Source organism: Perognathus longimembris, chromosome 1 (assembly GCF_023159225.1).
Source record: "Perognathus longimembris pacificus isolate PPM17 chromosome 1, ASM2315922v1, whole genome shotgun sequence".
Taxonomy (NCBI): Eukaryota; Metazoa; Chordata; class Mammalia; order Rodentia; family Heteromyidae; genus Perognathus; species Perognathus longimembris.
In genome coordinates this window covers 7,359,323-7,378,092 of record NC_063161.1, presented here as the reverse complement: position 1 = coordinate 7,378,092, position 18,770 = coordinate 7,359,323, and the positions used below count along the sequence as shown (strand labels likewise).

The following is an 18,770-nucleotide window of genomic DNA, read 5'->3' as shown; positions in this document are numbered from 1 at the left end:
CGCATGCAAGAGTTGGGCTGCTAACCACAGTTCTCACCACTGGTATAAAGAGAAAGCTGTTAAAATCACAGTACTGCCAGAAGAACTGTACACGCCTGCAGGCCTGTAATCCCAGCACACCTGAGGCCCAGGCAGGACGACCGGGAGCTCCAGGGCAGTGCGGGCATAGCATGACTGGACTGTCTCAAATAACGTGAGGAGGGAGGGGTGTGTGGGGACAAAACTTTAGAGGAGATGGAATTACAAGACAAGACAGACTCTATACACAATGCTGAATTTGTCTATTCATTAGTCCTGGGGCTTGAACTCAGGGCCTGGGCACTGTCCCTGGCTTCTTTTTGCTCAAAACTAGCGCTCTACCACTTCAGCCACAGCGCCAGTTCCAGCTTTTTCTGTTTATGTGGTGCTGAGGAATCGAACCCAGGGCTTCCTGCATGACTCAAACATGACACGCTGCCTCAGCAGGATTACAGGCGTGCACCACAGGCCTGGCACTTCGGCCGGGACTTTCTATATCCCTGCTGGGTCTCTACACAGGGGCTTGCTGCAAGACGGTTCCAGGATTGCATCAGCAGCATTTGCCCGGCCACCCCTCTATACCCTGACCTCTGCAGTCCTAGAGCAGGAGCAACCCCAGCAGGATGCCGGGTGTGCTCTGGAGCTCCCTCTGCTGGCGTGGTGACCAAGAGCTCGGCTCCTACCTTGTGCATCCAGCCTCTTGTCAGCATAGACCTTGTAGGTGAAGGCGTGCCGCAGGGCCAGGGCTGCAAAGAACATCTCCACACAGATGATGAAGTCCTGGTAGCCGGCTGCCACCGTACCCTCGCCCACTGACACGCGGGCTGAGTGGATCTTGGGGATGGCCCCACATTTCTCCAGAATGGCCAGCAGCATGCCTGGACAGGGAGGCACTGTCAGGCCCCAGACTGGACCCTTCTCAGGCCTCCTTCCCCAGAAAGCCCCACTCAGATGCCTGCATACCCCAGTGAGATCAAGAGAGAGCTTGGTTGCTCCTACTGGGTGGGGAACCCCGCCAGCCACAAAGCAGACAGACACCCCTAATTACACAGGGTCACCATCCACAAGGGGACCACCAAGGTGTCCCTGAAGCCTCACCCCTCACATGGGCCCAGTGGCTGAAATCCCTGTGACCTCTAGGCTGGGGTCCCTCAGGACACTGGTGGCTTGGGGCAGCAGCCCCAGAGCCATGAGCAGGGGGCAGGAAATGGGGCTTAGAGGACAGAATGTGCAGGGGCCTCAGGAGGCTACAAAACGACTGACCTTGCCAGAAGGAGAGAAAGATGACAGACTTGACCATGAAGAACTTGAGGACAGGGCTGTAGGGGCTGAGCAGCTCCCTCGTGGCGAAGTAGAAGAGGAAGAGGGCGTAAAGGGCCAGGCTGACGGAGATGTTGTAGATGATGGTCACGTAGAGGTAGCCGCTGGTGACACTGTGGGAAGGGTACACTGCTTGGGACCGACCCTACTGAGGGTAGGACGCTCCCACCCTCTCCCTGCCCTCATGCCCGTGCTCCTCAGCAGAGCACAGTGAGCCACCTGAGGGAGGGGGCGGGGCTAGGGCAGTGCGCCTGCACGCAGAACAGCGCTCGGCCTGCTGCCCTCAGGTCTCCTGGGAAGGACGCCGGCAGGAGAGCCAGGGTCATGGGGGGGAGGGGGGACCGCCTTCCATCGGAGGGTGCACAGGTAGTGCTCATGAGCAGGGGCCAGGCGGGAGCCATTTTTGCTATACGGATGGACATCTGTCCTCACTCCCCGACGCGGGAGGGGCGAGTGGCTGTGTGTGGTTTACACATGGGCAGCGCCACGAGCTCATTCCTGAGCTGGGACCAGGGATGTGGACAGCTGCTGCCTGGGTTGGGCGTGAGCTCTGTGAAGCGCCGGAAGGTCACAGCGATGGGGCCTGTCTGCCTGCCCCCAGCCCCCAGCCACATCCTCTCCCCCCAACACCCCAAGGGAGGATCCCCAGCTTACTCAAAGTCCCCATCCCGGTACTTGCCAAAGGCCTGGAGGACCACAGTGCTGACGGCCATGAGTGGCTTCACCACGCAGAACTGCAGGGTGGCCTGTTTGGGGAGAGCAAGGAGAAGGATGAGAGCGTGTGAGAAGCACCGGGTCTGTGCCTGTGGCTGGACACCAGGGACAGAAGAGGAGGTCCCATGGCTGCCCCCAGGGGACTGCTGTCTACAGGGGAAGGTGGGGCATGTAGGCTAGACCATCAGGAAGGTGCTGAGAGGAGGCCACACTCCCAAGGCAGGCGGAAGGAGCAGCAACTACCAAGGCCCAGAGGCAAGCCCTGCGCTTGGCCACTGAGGAGGGGCTGCAGCAGGCGGGTGGGGCCGGGAGACAGGCAGCCAGGAGGCCTTGGTGCTGAGAACCAACTCCAACTCCACAGGAAGCAGGCGGGCAAGGACCTCCCTCCTTCCTCTCATCCACCACGTCTGGCTCCTCACCTGTGCTTAGTCTTGGGGCTGGCACAGCCTGCGGGACCAGCAAGCTAAGGAGAGGGACAGCCCACACACGGGTACGGAGGCCCAAAGGCTGTTTCAGTTGGGCATGGCTGACCACTCGAAGCAATAGCTCGGGCCGTCTCCTGGCCTCTGAGTGGCAGCACCTTGGTGAAGTGGTCGTCTGCCCTCCACACAGCAGAGGGTTGCCATGGCGGGCACAGGAAAGCCAGAGCAGGGTCTTCCTGGAGGCATCCCACTCTGGGCATCAGAACCGACTGTGGCGGGCGAGCAGAGGAACACCCTCAGGGAGGCTCCACCATTCCTGGTAACTCAAGGGGAGTCCATGTACCCACAGATCCTCCAGGTTCACGAGCCTCTGGAAACCGGGGGAGCCCAGGAGGCTGCTGCGTAGGAGGCACATGGCACTGAACCCCTCCTGGCCCTCAAGCCAGATGGGGAACTGAGGCACAGACAAACTGACTGGCAGAGGCGGCGCTACAACCCGAGCAGCAGCCACACCCTGGACCATCCCCCAGGCCCCAGGCACACTGGACACTGGGATGAGTCACACATCAAAAACGGGGGGAGAGGGGGGGCCCTCCAGACCTCAGCTGGACTGGACGGGGGTCACTCTACTCCTAGCAAGCACTCCATTTGCCTCAGGCTCTGGGCTCTGGCCTGGAGAATGTACTGGTCTCTCTGTGGCTCTGGGATGAGCCGTGGGCTTGTCTACAAAGGGGAAGTGCAAAAAGCCCTCATTTGTTCTCAGTCTTCTCACTTCCTCTTCCCTGCCATAGTCAACATTTCAACAGCAGAGCGTCTGGGCCCACACGGCTGGGGAATAATTTATAACACAGTGACGCCAGCTCTCGATCATGAGATCAAAATTTTGTGGACAATATAACCATCGAACAAGGCTGTGAGTCACAGCCGGCCTGGAACTGGCAGCTGAACCACAGTAAACAATGGCTCTTCATGCCCCACCCTGGCTGGGACAGCTGTAACTCCTTCTCCGCAGCTCCCTGGCAGATTCTGAAACAGCCCAAGGGGGAGGATGCAGAAGCAGAGCGGCAGTCCCGGGCCTCCCTGGGACCGGCCCTGTGGCCCGGCTACACTGCAGCCCTGGTCCCAGTTCCAGCTCTCTGGCGAGCCGCAATGGCTCTGTTTGTGGGCTTTATTTCCTTTTCCTTTTTTGGCTACCCTGGTGTGGACGGAGGCCCTGGGGAGGCCAACGGCAGGTCATGAAGACTGGGTGTGTCACTCTCGGACTCTACCTCCCAGAAGGAGCCAGGGCTAGGTTAAATAATGACAGCCATGACCACATCTGTTCTTTACAATCAGCCCTGAGATAAAAACCATAATACCCATTTGATAGGATAGCAAACTAAAGCTCAGAGAGGTTAAGTTCATTATCTGAGGTCATGCAGTCAGGAAAAGTTGGAAGTCAGACCCACATGGCCAGGTGCCTGTGTCCAGACATTAATGCCCCTGCCTCTAGCCACACACTGGCAGCCAAGGAAATGAGAAGTTCCCTGGTGCCAACTGGAAATGGAGGAGGAGGGCAGACAGGCTGCCCAGGCCCAACCATCCACTGTTTTTGTTTTGTTTTTGGCCAGTCCCGTGCCTTGAACTCAGGGTCTGAGCACTGTCTCTGGCTTCTTTTTGCTCAAGGCTAGCACTCTGCCACTTGAGCCACAGCGCCGCTTCTGGCCGTTTTCTGTATATGTGGTGCTGGGGAATTGAACCCAGGGCCTCGTGTATAGGAGGCAGGCACTCTTGCCACTAGGCCATATCCCCAGCCCCCCCATTCCGGTGTTTTTAATCTGAAACCATACTGCCCCCGGCCACAGCTGACAAGTTTTCAAATTGAGGTTCAAGAATCCCCACACAATTCTGATTCTCACAGACTTGGGCCAAACGGCACAGCCCAATGCTGCTGCCTGTCTAGGCACATATTGCTGACACCATGTCTCCCTAACAGCTTGGGGGTGGCTGCTGAGGGCCCGGGGACCTCTACAGGTGAGCACAGGACAGCCTCCAGCAGGGTCCTCCAGCTTCCCAGCCTGCTCCTCCTGACCCAGCAGCGGCAGCACGAACCTGTTTGCAGAAGCGTAGGAATCCAATGGAGTAGGTCTTTCCCCAGAGGCAGCAGGTGCCGTACATACAGCTGGACCTGGGAAAAGCACAGGCGATGGACTGGTGAGCAGGGAATGGCCACCCTACCCCATCCCAGAGAAGTCAAGGTACTGAGCTGGGGGGCCTCCGAGCCTGAAGCCAAGGCCAGGGAGAGGCAGAGCACAGAATCTGTGTGAGTACCAGGCCATGAGGGAAGCAGGGCCACCCTGGCCCTGGGATTGCAAAACAACTCAGGGGAAAAAGCATGGAATGTAAAACCACAGGAGGGAAAAACACGACAAACAGTTAAGGCCAAGGGTAACAGGAAAAGAGAGGAAAAGAATTTTCCAGAGCAACCCCATCAACAGTCCAGAGGAACGGCTTCACACAGGAGGTGTGGGAAAGACAGGGCAGGGCAGGGCAGGGTCTGTGCCCAGCTGACCCAGGCGTGGGGCTCAGGGAGACTTCACATACTCACTCAATGGCCTTCCCTCTGATCTCGGACATGATGGAACTCTCTCCCCCGAGGTACTCATAGCACAGGCTCAGGAAGTTATAGATGACCAAGGCTGTAAAAAGGCCCAGAGAAACCACTCAGCCGAGCACAGCGGACACACGGCTGGTGGGATCCAAACCTCAGAAAGTGAGTCACAGCCGCACACAGCCCCAGGAAGGAGCCTGGGGACGTGAGGTTCACCGTGCACTTAACATCTACTTGCAAGTTGTAAACCAGGCAGCGAGCAGTCATACAGGGCAGGTGACGCCCCCAAAGAAGGGCATGGGAGTGAGAAGCACACATCCAGGATCTCACAGAGAGGCTGAGCGCTGCGGGCACCCAGGAGCTCGGGAAGGCTGGCAGTGTGTTCGTTATAGATCACGATCCTATCAAGACAATGTGCTGGGGTCTGAGGAGAAGTTGTGGGCAAAGACAGAAGCTGCGTCCATCCCGCAAGCCGCGCTGGCGCGTCAAGAGCCCAGCACTGTGTGCCCCAGGGGGACAGGAAACACGTGAGAAGCAGTACGAAGGTCTGGGCGAGCTCAGCCGGCCCGCGTGGCAGAAGTGGGCTGTGTCCATAAAGAAAAAGGGAACTGCTGGACACTGCAGGCTCACGCCTCTAACCCTACCTACTTAGGAGGCCGAGGACTCTGAGGACTGTGGTTCAAAGCCAACCCGGTCAGAAAAATCCATGTGACTCTTGTCTCCAAAAACCAGCAAAAAGCCAGAAGTGGAGCTGTGGCTCAAGTGGAAGAACTCTGGCCTTGAATTTAAAAAAAAAAAAAAAGCTCAGGGACAGCACCCGGGCCCTGAGATCAAGCCCTAATACCTAAAGACAAAAAGAAAAACGAAACCATGTCACTTGCAGGAAAATGGATGGAACTGAAGGGTATCGTACTTGATGAGCTACTCCAAGCTCAAAAAGCCAAAGAGGGAATGTTTTTACTCATATGTGGAAGCAAGATCTAAAAGATATACATATTCATGAACATGGTATTTATGTATATGTACCTACATATACAAATAAATAAACATAAAACATTAATTTAACCACAGGACTACTTAGGAAGACAAAGAGGACAGAAAGAAGGTGAATGGTTTTGAGATATACTGCAACTATTTATAAAGACGACACAAAGGACCCTAATGAAGTCTGCAGAACGGGGGTGGAGTGGGGGGGGGTTGTGAGGGTGTGGGGGAGGGGAGAAAGAGAAACAAGCTCTTTTGCAGGGTGGGGGCACTTGCGGGAGGGGGTTGGGCTTAGAGGGTGAAAGAGGATGAATAGGTTGACGTGTGCCATTTGCATCTGGGAGAACAGAACAATGAAAACTGCTGAAAGTGCTCTGGAAGGAGGGGGCAAGGGCGAGTGAGAAGGGATGCTGGGATATATTGTATCAGTGTGCGTGCATGCGCGTGTGTGCGCACGCGCGTGAGATGTAACAGGTGAAGTGTGCTGTGTAGGCTGGTGCAGTCTTCCTGCTGCAGGGTGCCAACACTGGGGAAAAGAGCATAATAAGGGGAGGTCACAGGGTGTCCCAGAGGGCCACGAAGGAGGGAGCACAGAGGCAGAACAGGGCTGAGGCCAAGGAAACGAGGAGAGTGTCCAACATAGTCTGGAGGACAAGGAAGCCACCGAAGCCCCGCCTTGACCAGGCCCATAAAACACTGGCAGAAGCTGACCGTGACGACCTGGACTTTATTTGGGATGCCTTATGCCACTCAGTGCGCTAGCCACAAAGAGCTCCCACCGTCTGCATCCATGGCTCAGAGCACGCCTGGCTATGACAGAGCCGACGGCTTGTGACACGGCTCTGTGCTCTGCTGTACGTGGGCCCGGGGGGCCTCAGTAATGGGGTAAGTGGAGCCCCTCCTCCTGGGTGGGAGGGCTCAGGCCTCAGTGGCTCCTAGTGCTGGCTTCTCGGCCACCACTGTTAATCCACCTGCCTCCCTCAGACCAACGCCCCTTGAAGGCCCTGGCCCTAGGTCCTGCGTACCTGGATGGGAGTTGACTCAGGACATCTGGTGACAGTGAAACTCTCCACCCATCTCCAGTCCCTCTTCAGTGATAAGAACTGGGGGGAGGGGGTTGAGGCAAACCCATACCAGTCTACTGATAACCTTTGTCCACAGCCACTCAAGGCCGGCTGGGCACAGAGATGTGACAGGTGGCATTTTCCAAAGATGGCCGCACCTGCGATGACACTCCACTCCAGGAGGCCAGGGTTCGTTCCCTCCCTGTGTGTCTGAGTGGAGCTGGGTAACTATGAAAGTCACCGGCACTGTGCTTACATCAGGTGCCTGATCTTGAGAAGCTTGCCGTGGGGCCCAGCCTGGTGCTGTGAGGAGGCGTGGGGCAGGTGGGAAAGCCGAGGGTTCGGGGCAACAAGCAGCAGGGTCAGGCACTGCGCGAGCAAGCCTTCCCCGGTGTCCACATGTGCTGGGCCAGACACCTCAGAGCAGCGACAAGCTGCCCCTCTAGTCCTGTCCAATTCCTGACCCACGGCGCCTATGGACAAAACTAATGGCTACTTTACAGCTCGAGTGCTTTGGTGCTAACTGTTCACTCGGCCACGCTAAGTGGGATGGTAACCTATGCCACCACTCACATTCCTAGGCCCCCCTCCCCCGGACTGCTCGGGCCTGTGCGCTGGCACATTCTGGCTTCTCTGCTAATCCTCAGGGCCAGCACCACAGAGATGTCACCTCTTCTGCCACCATGCTCACTTCTCACACCACTGCTGACCTGTCAGATCCTTCCTGGACATGAGGCTGCGGAGAGCAGGGTGAAGATCCCTGGACTCTGGGCCTCAGTGTCTGGCTGTGGACCACTATTCCACCTTTTATGAGATGAATGACCTCACAAGCTCCATACCTTGGTTTCCGCATGTGTCTCCAGCTGGGACTAACTCCTACGGGCAGGGCTGCTACAAGGGGAACACGAGTGTGGGGCTCTGGCGGAGGCTCAATGGGGCCGTCCATGGTGCTTTGTCCAGACTGTGAACTTGCAGGTAAAACCTGAGTCCCATCCCCATGGTAAGCAGAGGGGCCTGCGCCTACTCAACCCACACAGAGGTAGATGGACACAGGTCTAGTTGCTGGGAAGGCTGCTGGAAGGTTGCTGGGAGGGCAGAGGGAGGGCTGGCCTGTGTGGCCTACTCTTCCTCTCCTGGGCAGGTAAGGAGTCTCAGCCCGCACCTGAGTTCCATGGTCCGTCCAGCTTTCCACATCCAGCTACACGTCAAATGTCATCTGCCTCTTAATTCAAGCTTCTTGATCTTTTTAAGGCTCTGGAGCCAATCAGTCTGTAAATACCAATTTGCTGACACTTTCCTTTAAAGAATCATTAGTGAGTCAATAATGGACTCACTGACTCAGAAAAGGGAGATAAGAATCTTCTGGGATGTGACTCAAATGCCCAAACCAGAGCCCACTAACTATCCAGACAAATCCACCCCCGTCCCAGGAAATGACAGAGCCTCACAGAACACTACTCCAACCTCCAGCAACAGTGCTTAAACTGGAACTTAAACTGGAAACCTACACGCACAAGCCAGAAACAACAGATTCAGTGGCCTGCTGTAGGAAGAGCAGAGAGACTGAGCGGAGACCCAGACCAGGGAGAATAGGCAGCAGGCTTGCCGCTTGCCACCCTTCGGACCATGGCTCTAATTCTGCTCCATGGGGAGGCCCCAGAGACACAAAATCACCAGGGTCCTCACTGAATAAATATTCATTGCAGCCTGTGCACCAGGCTCTATGCTAGCCCTTGGGGACACATCAGGGACCCCCAAGGTCAGGCCTGCCAGTCCAGAGGGCAGAGATGCACTTTCTCTCTCCTCTCCTTCCTTTTCCCTTCCTGTCCCATTCCCCCAGATAATCAGGTATCTGGAACTTTCTGCTCATTCTGGACATCAAATCTTAAGGAGAGACAAAGGCATGCAATCATGAAGAGACCAGGATGGAGACGAAACAAGAACTGTACTGGAAGCTGAGCACTGGTGTACACCTGTGATCCTAGCTACTCAGGAGGCTGAGATCTAAGGACTGCAGTTCAAAGTCAGCCTGGGCAGGAAAGTCTGTGAGACTCTTATCTCCAATTAATCACCAGAAAACCAGAAGTGGAGCTGTGGCTCATATTGGTAAGAGCACTAGCCTTGAGCAAAAAAGCTCAGGGACAGCATCCAGGCCCTGAGTTCAAGCTTCACAACCAACAACAACAAAAAGAACTGCACTGGAGTCTTGAGGCCTGGAGAGAAAGCATCCAGTCACTGAAACAGCATCTTGTCCACGCAGCAGACCCAGGACTTGAGTTTAATGGAAGGAAGCATTTCTAACAGACATCTTGAGCACAGGAAGGCGTGAGCTCCCAGCTAGTGGAAGCATGGGGAGGAGGGCACCCATCAGCAGAGAACTAATCTCAAAAATAGTCCAAAATCGGGTTGGAGGCATGGCTCAATGGTAGAGTGCCTATCTAGCAAGCATGAAACCCTGAGTTCAAACCTCAGTAGAAAACAAAACAAAAACAAGTGTCTGTATAATGCTCTGGGTGGCCTTCACCGGGGCTGACTAGCTGAGTATGAAATGAGGGTCCCCAGGCCGAGTTCTGAGGCACCTCCCTGATGCCTAAGTGGGTACTGGGGCCTAGAGGAGAAAGGATGAGAGGAAGGGAACTAAGAACCAGCGTTGGCAGTCCTTTGAGTTTTAAGGGGCAGCTGCACAGGGCGGGTAGCCGAGACCTGAATGGGCATGCAGACACTAAAAGCTGGGGAACTCAGGGCAGCCTGAATGGTGGAGCATCTGCGAGCTGTGTGTAAATACCCTGGAATGGCCAGGCCAGACCAATGCGTTACTAGAAGATGGGTTTCACAGCACAGCAGGTTTCGAGTGAGGACCTTCCCACAGGAGTGAGGCTGGCTGGTACAGGCTCGCAGAACAAAGAGACTTCCAGAGTAGAGGTGTCCACCGACCATCTGCTGCCATTTCTGGAGTATAGCGCAAGAGCCACTGGAGTTTTCTCTGGCTGTGTCCCTTACCTTCTGCTCAGCACCCCATCTTCAGGGAGTGGCCAAGAAGAAAATACATTTGCCACTCCAACACACAGAAGTGGGGAAAAAGGAAGGAAACGGAGACAGAAGGTGGGGGGGGGGGACAAAAGGCTCAGCTTTTCACTTCTGAGAGAACTAAGTGGGTGGAGGCTACTTCTGGGTGCTCGTTTTGAGGGTGGCACCTTCTGCAGCCCAGAGTGATCCTTAGGAACTCACTATTTCCATGAACTTCAAGCTCAGTGGATCACTAAACAGGTCCTCATCTGCCTCAGTACTCTCTCAGGAAGTGTAAGACAGGAGCATGGCCAGGAACAAAGAGGGCCCTCCGCAGGAGCACGGCGGAGCACCCAGTAGGAACTAGGAAAGTCCCTTCTTTTTCAATACTCATGGAGTTGATTGGGATAGAGCTCAGAGAAAGAGCACATACTTAGCATGTGTGAAGTCCTGAGTTCTAGCCCCAGCCTCCAAAATTTAAAAAGAAAAAAGGACCAGTGCCACCACCTCCTCTCGAGGGGACCCTGGGGAGCAGGAACAAGCTGGGAAGAGCTTCCCAGGCCCTGGGGAGATGGCACATGCCAGGCTCCCAAAGCCAGGAAACACTTGATGTGCTCAGCTGGGAACCAGACTGATAAGGCAGCAGCAAAAGTGGGGGGGGGGGGACTTGGGGGCACAGGGAGGTGGCAGGAAGGTGCAGTGGGATGGTAGGTGCCTCAATTTCCTTGCTAATCCTCAGGCATTTCCTGTGTCTGGAGTCCCAGCAATCCACGGGTCCAACAAGGGACAGGAGGTGACCCCAGCTGCTTGGGGTCAATCGTGATGAATTCTGCTACCCAGGAAGCCTCCTGGAAACCACTTGCTTGTGGCCTCTCTTTGGGCCTCTAGCCTTTCCCTCAGGTTTTTCTCACCTAAAACTTTTAGTTGTGTGTGTGTGTGTGTGTGTGTGTGTGTGTGTGTGTGTGTGTGTGTGTGTGTGATCTCATCCTCTTGAGTGGCTAGCATTATAGGTGTGAGCCATGGATGCCCAGCCTCGCCCAAGTTTTATCCCGCAGGGCAGTGAACGTCTCCGGGGTGGCCTCTCACTGAACCCTCCCTCTGTGGCCACTGAGCTCTGCTCTGGCTGAGGCCAGCGCTGCCCGTGTCCCCCATGACTTCTTGGCTAGGCAGATCCCTCTCTCCCTGGGGGCTGGAGAGTAGCATCACTGTCTCCCTGTGGTGATTATTCAGTGGCCACAGACCTCAGAGGGCAAGAGGGTAAGCACCAGCTTGTTTAATTTTGCTTTCTTTGAACAAGAGGAAGAAAGGGCACCATTCAAAAGACAAGCAATGGTGGGCAGCTAGAAAGAAGTATGCCTTCTCCTCTTTGCCACCCAGAGCCCAGCCTGAGGGTGAAGGTCTGGACAGGAGGTGATGTTTCTTCTCTACAGACAGAAACAAGCGGGCTGGGAATATGGCCTAGTGGCAAGAGTGCTTGCCTCGTATACATGAAACCCTGGGTTCGATTCCTCAGCACCACATATATAGAAAACGGCCAGAAGTGACGCTGTGGCTCAAGTGGTAGAGTGCTAGCCTTGAGCAAAAAGAAGCCAGGGACAGTGCTTAGGCCCTGAGTCCAAGGCCCAGAACTGGCAACAAAAACAAAACAAATAAACAGACAGAAACAAGGCCTGGGAAAAAGACACAAGTCCCTTTTGTCAAAGCACAGCAGTGCACCTCATGTGAAAAACAGCCCTTCAATTTAGACCCAAGAGAGTAGAGGCAGGCTCGGCCTTGCCACCAGCTTGCCATCGATTGCTCCATATATCCCTCCCCTTGAGGAGCTAGGCTAGCTGGGGTTCCTATCCACACATGACCACTTACATGTTGCCTGGCCCTAATGGAAAATGTCAGAACAGAGAAATGAGACAGGCAGGGTCCCTGGCTCCAGCAGGACTCTCTGACGGTGTCCTGGGACCCCGTAGCCAAGTACTCTGTACACAGAGATTTGGTCTACCGGATCGCTGTTACCTGTCAGTGTGGGGTAGATGGAACCCCGAGTGGGTGAGCGCGGGTCAGGATCAGTTCTCGGGGGTCCAGAGGCCCCTCAGAAAGAGCCTGAGGACAAAGGCTTGTATGCAGCCCCAGACCCTGGGCAGGAAGGTGGAGAGGAGGCCCCTTTGTCCCTGCCTCCCACCAACTTCCAAGCCCCCTTTGTGCTCCCACCCCGCTGTCCTCACCCTCATAGCAGTCGCGGACTGTGCCAAAGTACACGTAGTACTGGTCGTTGGTGAAGAAGAGCAGGCTGAGCCAGGAGTCGAAGGCATAGATGGGCACAATGAAGAGGATGCGGACGATGTAGCGCTGCTCGTTGGGGCAGCTGTAGCAGCGCAGGTGCATGTAGATCTGGGGAGAGGGTGAAGGTGAGCCCAGACATTCTGTTGCCACCTCACTCCCTCCTCCCTGGTCTAAGACCCTCTTCCTCCTGCTCTAAATGGGAGGTGGGACAGATAAGACACCTTGGCATCTGGCTTCGTCCCTTATTCTCACTGCAGCCTGAGTCCAGTGACTCTGAGCTTCAGAGTCCTCCCCTGCAAAAGTGAACCAGACAACTTCCACGCAAAGCGAAGGGTCACAGAGGGCTCGAGACAGTCACACAAAGTGAGCCCAAAGGAGGATACTCCCAGGAGAGGAACACAAAGGCACAATTGCCTCTGTACCTCTGGTCATATAAAATAGCATTTACAAAATGGGGGTGGGGGGCAAAGGGGACATATGAAGCTGGCAGGATGCCACAGGGAGAGAGGCCTGTCAGCTGGCCCTACAGATAGGGCTTTCCTCACTCTGGTGCCCAGCCTGGCCTGCCAAGCCACACTGAGTTGCACTAGAAACCTCTCAGGGTTCCTTCTGGAGGCCCCTGCTGAGCCCCATACCTGGTGGCAGGTGATGAGCAGGGCTGTCCACACGAAGAAGCCAGAGATGGCCTGGGCAGCGGTGGTCATCAGGAACACAGGCTGCTCCATGGCTGTGGGGCTGCCCTCAGGGGTCGCTGTAACGCTGGGCGGGGCCGCTGCAGTGGTGGCCGATGCCGGGTCTGGGGCCAGCTCAGCCCCCTTCACTGTCATGATGCCAGCAGCAGGAGGTTCCCTGAGAGAATCGACTGGAGTGGCAGATGGGCTAGCCTGGAGAGAAGCAGTCCTCGTGAGCGGCGGCATCAGAAAGAACTTCCCAGTTCCCAACACCACCTTTAACGGCAGGACCAGCCCAACCCCAGGCCCACATCCGCCCCAGCCGTGGCCCGGCCATGCCCCTTCCAGGCCACACTCAGCAGCCTTGTGACCAGAGACCTCCGTCAGGGCACATCCCGCCTCTGCCAAAACCCTAATAGCTCTGTCAGAGTAAGCTGGCGCTGCTACACTACCCCGCAAGAGTACGGGGTGGGTCCTCTGTGCTCTGCCTGCTTTTGAGAGTCTTGCTGATTGAAACTCTCAATCCTTTTGTGTCAGCCTTTAAGTGCCGGGATTACAGACATGTGCCACCTCGCCTCAGGATTACGACAGTAATCTCGAAGAGCTTGGGATTTTTTTTTAAAGAAATGTTCCCCCAGTTTCCCTAATGGCTGACACCCATTCCTCACCACCCAGCTGTGCTAACTGGGAAACTTTACAGCTCTTCCCCAATTTTAGGGTGTCAGGCTACCACCCCTCCCCGCTGCCGTGCTGGGAACTGTGGATTCACCCATGTGCATGCTAGGTAAGCGTTCCACATCCCAGACGCACACTGCTCATTTACAAACTTGGCTCAGGAATCTGCCTTCTGAAAAGCCTGCTCCGTACTCTCTCCAGACAGACGCTGCTGTCCATTTCCCAAACGTTTTCTATACAACACACGGCCCTGTCTTTCCTTCATGTGTTTACCCTCTGGCCTTCTCTGAGGCAAGACTGTCTGGACCCCCAGCTCCCAGCCCAGCTATTTATACAATGATCAACTCAGTTATTCATTGGTTTTCATTCCCTACTTCAAAAAGAAGGTTCGATCCTTCACAGAGAAGCAAAGAATAACAGCAATGGCAGCGGACACTAACATCAAGAAGAGTTAGTGGGAACATGAGCGAAACCCAGGGTATGTAGGATGTGAAAGCAGTTTGTACAAGAGGTCTTTCTAGTAAGTGCACTGGGGTCCCAGGTAGAGTTTCCTATTAGTCACTTCAGTGACGTGTGAAATGTTACTTTTTTGGTGCCCGCTCTGGTGCTTGCACTCAGAGCTCTGTCCCTGAGCTGCTTTGGCTCAAGGCTAATGCTCTACCACTCAAGCCACAGCGCCACTTCTAGATTTCTGGTAGTTTACTAGAGATAAGAGTCTGATGGACTTTCCTTCCCTGGGCTGGCTTTGAATTGTAATTCTCAAATCTCAGCCTCCCGAGTAGCTAGGATTATAGGTATGAGCCACTGGAGCCCAGCTAACATCCCTGTTATGGCCCAAAAAAGAGCTGTTGTTTGGTTCTTGGAAATTTACAGAGCCAGAGGTAGGGCTCACTTCTAGATAGCAAAGCAGCTCCAGCAGGATCTTCTGGAATAATGGTTCCTCAAAATCCATGGTTAAAATCTGATCGCCAAGGTGACAAGATCACAAAAGTGAAACCCTCATGAGCAGAAAAAAAGCCTCCTCATAAGAGATAAGATGCCTAGATGCTTCAATGCCCTCATAAAATAGGTCCAAGAGAGACCTCTTGCCCTTCCTACCACATGAGGACACAATGAGACTGCTAGCTGCCAACTGTCCCTCAGTCAGAGGCTTGGTCTTTGTGATGATAGGAGACAGCCCAGGTGCTGGCAATGTGGTTTAGTGGTTGAGTGTTTGCAGAGCATGCATGAAGGCCTGTGTTCAATTCCTCAGCATTACATAAACAGCAAAGGCCAGAAGGGGTGCTGTGCCTCAAGTGGTAGAGCACTAATCTTGAGCTGAAGAGTTCAGGGACAGCACCCAGGCCCAGAGTTCAAGCCCCACAACTGGGTTAAAAAAAAAAAAAAAAAAAAAAAGGATTTCTGCTACCTGATCCAGAGTGTGGTAAAACCCAAAACACCACCATCTTGATCTGAACTCTTGAGTCGGTGCAGAGGACCAACCCGCTCATGCCCCTTCCAGGACAGTGAGCTGCTATCCAGGCCCAAAGGTAGTAACACCTGTGGAAGCTCCCTGTGCTTCCTGGGGTGCAACGGGCTCATGACCTGACCCATCCAAAGACCTCCTTACCCACTGTCTACCACAAGGCCCACCTTGCTCCTGGCTCCTCTCCCACCCTCACTCCCCACCTCCATTTATGCTGGCTGGCTCCTGCTGCGAGCTGGTACCCACAACGCGCTCCTTACTATTCTCCTGTATACAAACAATCCCAGCACACCGACTAAGGGCTAGATCTAGATTAAAAACTCCTAAGTGGGAAGACATCTATATTAAGAATCTCAAAAGCGGAGAAGGTGTCTATATATAAAGACTGGTGGCAAGTTCTAGAAAAGAAGACACAGTGACAAGCCTAATAATAGCTCTGGTAGCCTGAGTGCAAAGCTGAAAAACAGTGCCAGAAATGTTTCCTTAGCAAGAAAGATCTGGGCTGTACACCATCATCTTTGTCATCCCAGATTAGACAACAGACATGGAGAATGAGAGGGAGAAGAGGAAGCACACAAGCGCCTCAACCTTGTTTCCTCAAATATGACCTCAGATATTTTTCTCACAGCACCTTTTTTCTTAATTTATTGATGTACGAAGGGTTATGGTTACTTATGTCGGGCAGAGTGTAATTCTTTTTGAACAATGTCACCCCATTCCCTTGCACTCTCCCAGTCTCAAAGCACCTTTGACGTAACATCTACATCCTGGATATGACAACAAAGATGTGAGACTTGGTTTTATAGTCTCCCCAGTTGGCACCCAATGATTTCAGGGTGCCCATACTGTCCCCCCTTCCCACCCTCCATACTGAAAGCAATGCCCTGACTTGCAGACATGCAGTCCCTGGCACTCAAGAGACAAGGGTGGAGTCCTCTGAAAGCTGAGAGCTGGCCTTGCTTCCTGGGGCTGAGCCTGAGCACTGCCAGCTTCTGTTAACCGCTTGCACCACGCTAGGTCCTGCAAACTGCTCAGTGTGTGGTGTGTGGTGGAGGTGGGAAGCGATCTCAGGCTCCTAAATAGCTGACTGCAGGCATGACAAACCAGCTCCAGCCTTTCTTCCTTTTCTTCTTCTTCTTTTCCAAACCCACAGCCCCATGCTTGCTTGCTTGCTAGGCAAGTGTTCTGCCACTTGAGTCACACTGCCAGCCCTTTTTGCTTTAGTTATTTCTGAGATAGGGTCTTGCTTTCCACCCAAGACAGCCTGGACCCTGGCCTTCCTATTTACACTTCCTGTTATAGTTGGGATGACAGACACACACCACCATACCCAGCCTTTTCTGCTTGGCGGGGCTCTCAAGAACACTCTGCCCTCCTATAATTTTATTTATTTATTTAATTTTATTGTCAAGGTGATGTACAGAGGGGTTACAGTTACATATGTAAGGTAGTGAGTACACTTCTTGTCACACTTGTTACCCCCTTCCTCATTTTTCTTCCACCCTCCCCCCCCCACCCCACCCCCAGCAATTTCCTTAGTTAGTCAAATGTTAAGCATCAATAGAAAGCCCTAGGGTAACGTGCTGGAGTCACTGTTCTAACAAGCACGTCCTGAGAACTGCCGACTCCTCCCGGCCATGGGCAGGCACTGGTGCTCAGGGAGGCCGGCGCACAGCCCCACTTTAGAAGGACTCGAGGCCAGTATGAACTGGAAATGAGCCAAGCCTCCAGCATACCCACCAGTATCCAGGAAAGAGGGCCAAAGTACAGAATGCACAAGGCCATAAGAAAGCAGTAACCGCACTGGACAGTGGACCGTGTGTGGGACAAGGGGCCCAGGCTCCCCAACCAACTGATGGCCTAAAAACAAAGGCGGTTAAGGAGCTGTCATAGAATAAGAGTTGAGAGACCTTGTTGGGTCCCTATGCCAACAACTGACAATTAAAACACATCTTTGAAATAGCTAACACACAGGAATGCTTGTTGATTTTTTTTTTAGCTTTTACATCAACTTTATTCATAGAGCCAACCTGTATGAGTTAACAAACCCTCACACTGCCAACTGTTGTAGGAAGCTTGTCGATTTTTTTTAGGTGTGACAATGCCTTGGTAGGTATGCAAAAATAAAATTCCTACCTACGTAGGAAAGGTAGTCTTTTCACTGAACAATGCTGAACAAATGGACACCTAGAAACAAAATACCAAATCCCTTATACCATCTATGAAAATTAATTCAAGATCACTCAAAATGTACTACAGGGACTAGAGGCATGGCTCATTGGTAGAGCACTAGCCAATGAGCAAAAGTGTCAGGTACCAAGAGTTCAAGTCCCAGTTTGGACCAACAAAAAGAAAGGGAAACAAAATGTGTAAGGTTTATTAAAAAGTAGGTAGCCAATAAGGAGAACATCACCTCGTATTAAAGCAGGAAAGAAAGGTTTATTCCTGAACTGCTGGCCTGTGACCAAGATGATGCATGGCCAGAGAGAAGGGGCAACCCCTGCCCAGCCCCTGCCTATCTAGGGCAGGGGCTGGGAGCTGTGGCCAGGTGAGGAGAAGTGGCTGCCTCTAAGTATGCCAGTTACCTAGGTAACGCAGGTTCTGGGCGGAGACTTTAGACAGGTGGGGACATCTGCATGGAGCCCTCCTGAGGTGGACCTTACACTGTGGATTTTAATGTAAAAAATATTAACTTAGGGGCTGGGAATGGGGCCTGGTGGTAGAGTGCTTGCCCAGCATACATGAAGCCCTGGGTTCAATTCTTCAGCACTACATACACAGAAAAAGCCAGAAGTGGCGCTGTGGCTCAAGTGGCAGAGTGCTAGCCTTGAGCAAAAAGAAGCCAGGGACAATGCTCTGAGTCCAAGCCCTAGGACTGACAAAAAAAAAGAAAAGAAGCCAAGGACAGTACTCAGGCCCTGAGTTCAAGCCCCAGAACTGGCAAAAAAAAAAGTACACACACACACAATTAACTTAGAAGGTGCAGGGGCATCACATTACAAGATTAAAAACAGTGACAACACCAAATGCTGGCAAAGATACTAAGAAACTGGATCTCACTTACATTCCTGGTAGGAGGGAATACAGTCCAGCCATTGGAAAAGAGCTTGATGATTTTTTATAAAACTAACATGCAGGGCTGGGAATGTAGCTTAGTGGTAGAATGCTTGTCTAGCATGCATAAAGCCCTGGGTTCGCTTTGCTATGAGCAGAGGACTTAAAATGGTATACAAAACTCACTTCCTGGATAAGTGGACATACTAACCCCTCTGCCTCTAGTTGCAGGTGCTGCTTCTTTGCAGAGATGTGACTTTCTCTGGTAGCCTAGAGTTTAGTGTCCCCAGATGGTGCATAGTGTCCATCACTAACCTGGATGAGGTTCACACTTCTCAGGCCAGAATTCAGGCCTCTGGAATTAGGTTTCCTTCTTGGTGTCTGACTTAAAGTCACTAAGGGTATGTTTTGTAGGAGGGCAGGCTGGAATACTGCACACAGACCAGAAACTGAGGAGCCCTTACCACCCTACACCTGCACTGCCCCAGGGCGGCATCCCCCACACGAGGC

At 53.5% G+C, this 18,770-nt stretch overlaps 1 protein-coding gene across 4 annotated transcripts in view; it reads right to left on the bottom strand.

Moving 5' to 3' along the window:
* The window catches only part of Tmem184b (transmembrane protein 184B), a 43,608-nt gene that overhangs the window by 2,162 nt on the left and 22,676 nt on the right, over positions 1 to 18,770 (bottom strand). For 3 of the 4 annotated variants that reach the window (XM_048355495.1, XM_048355512.1, XM_048355504.1), the window contains exons 2-8: positions 13,031 to 13,279; positions 12,338 to 12,503; positions 5,062 to 5,152; positions 4,566 to 4,641; positions 1,993 to 2,084; positions 1,282 to 1,451; positions 702 to 896 (exon numbers count right to left, since the gene is read on the bottom strand). In XM_048355495.1, coding sequence (XP_048211452.1) covers positions 702 to 896; positions 1,282 to 1,451; positions 1,993 to 2,084; positions 4,566 to 4,641; positions 5,062 to 5,152; positions 12,338 to 12,503; positions 13,031 to 13,222 — 982 coding nt within the window. In that variant the 5' untranslated portion in view covers positions 13,223 to 13,279. Of the gene's footprint in view, positions 1 to 701; positions 897 to 1,281; positions 1,452 to 1,992; positions 2,085 to 4,565; positions 4,642 to 5,061; positions 5,153 to 12,337; positions 12,504 to 13,030; positions 13,280 to 18,770 lie in introns of those variants that run through there. The other variant, XM_048355521.1, reaches the window with a different exon arrangement.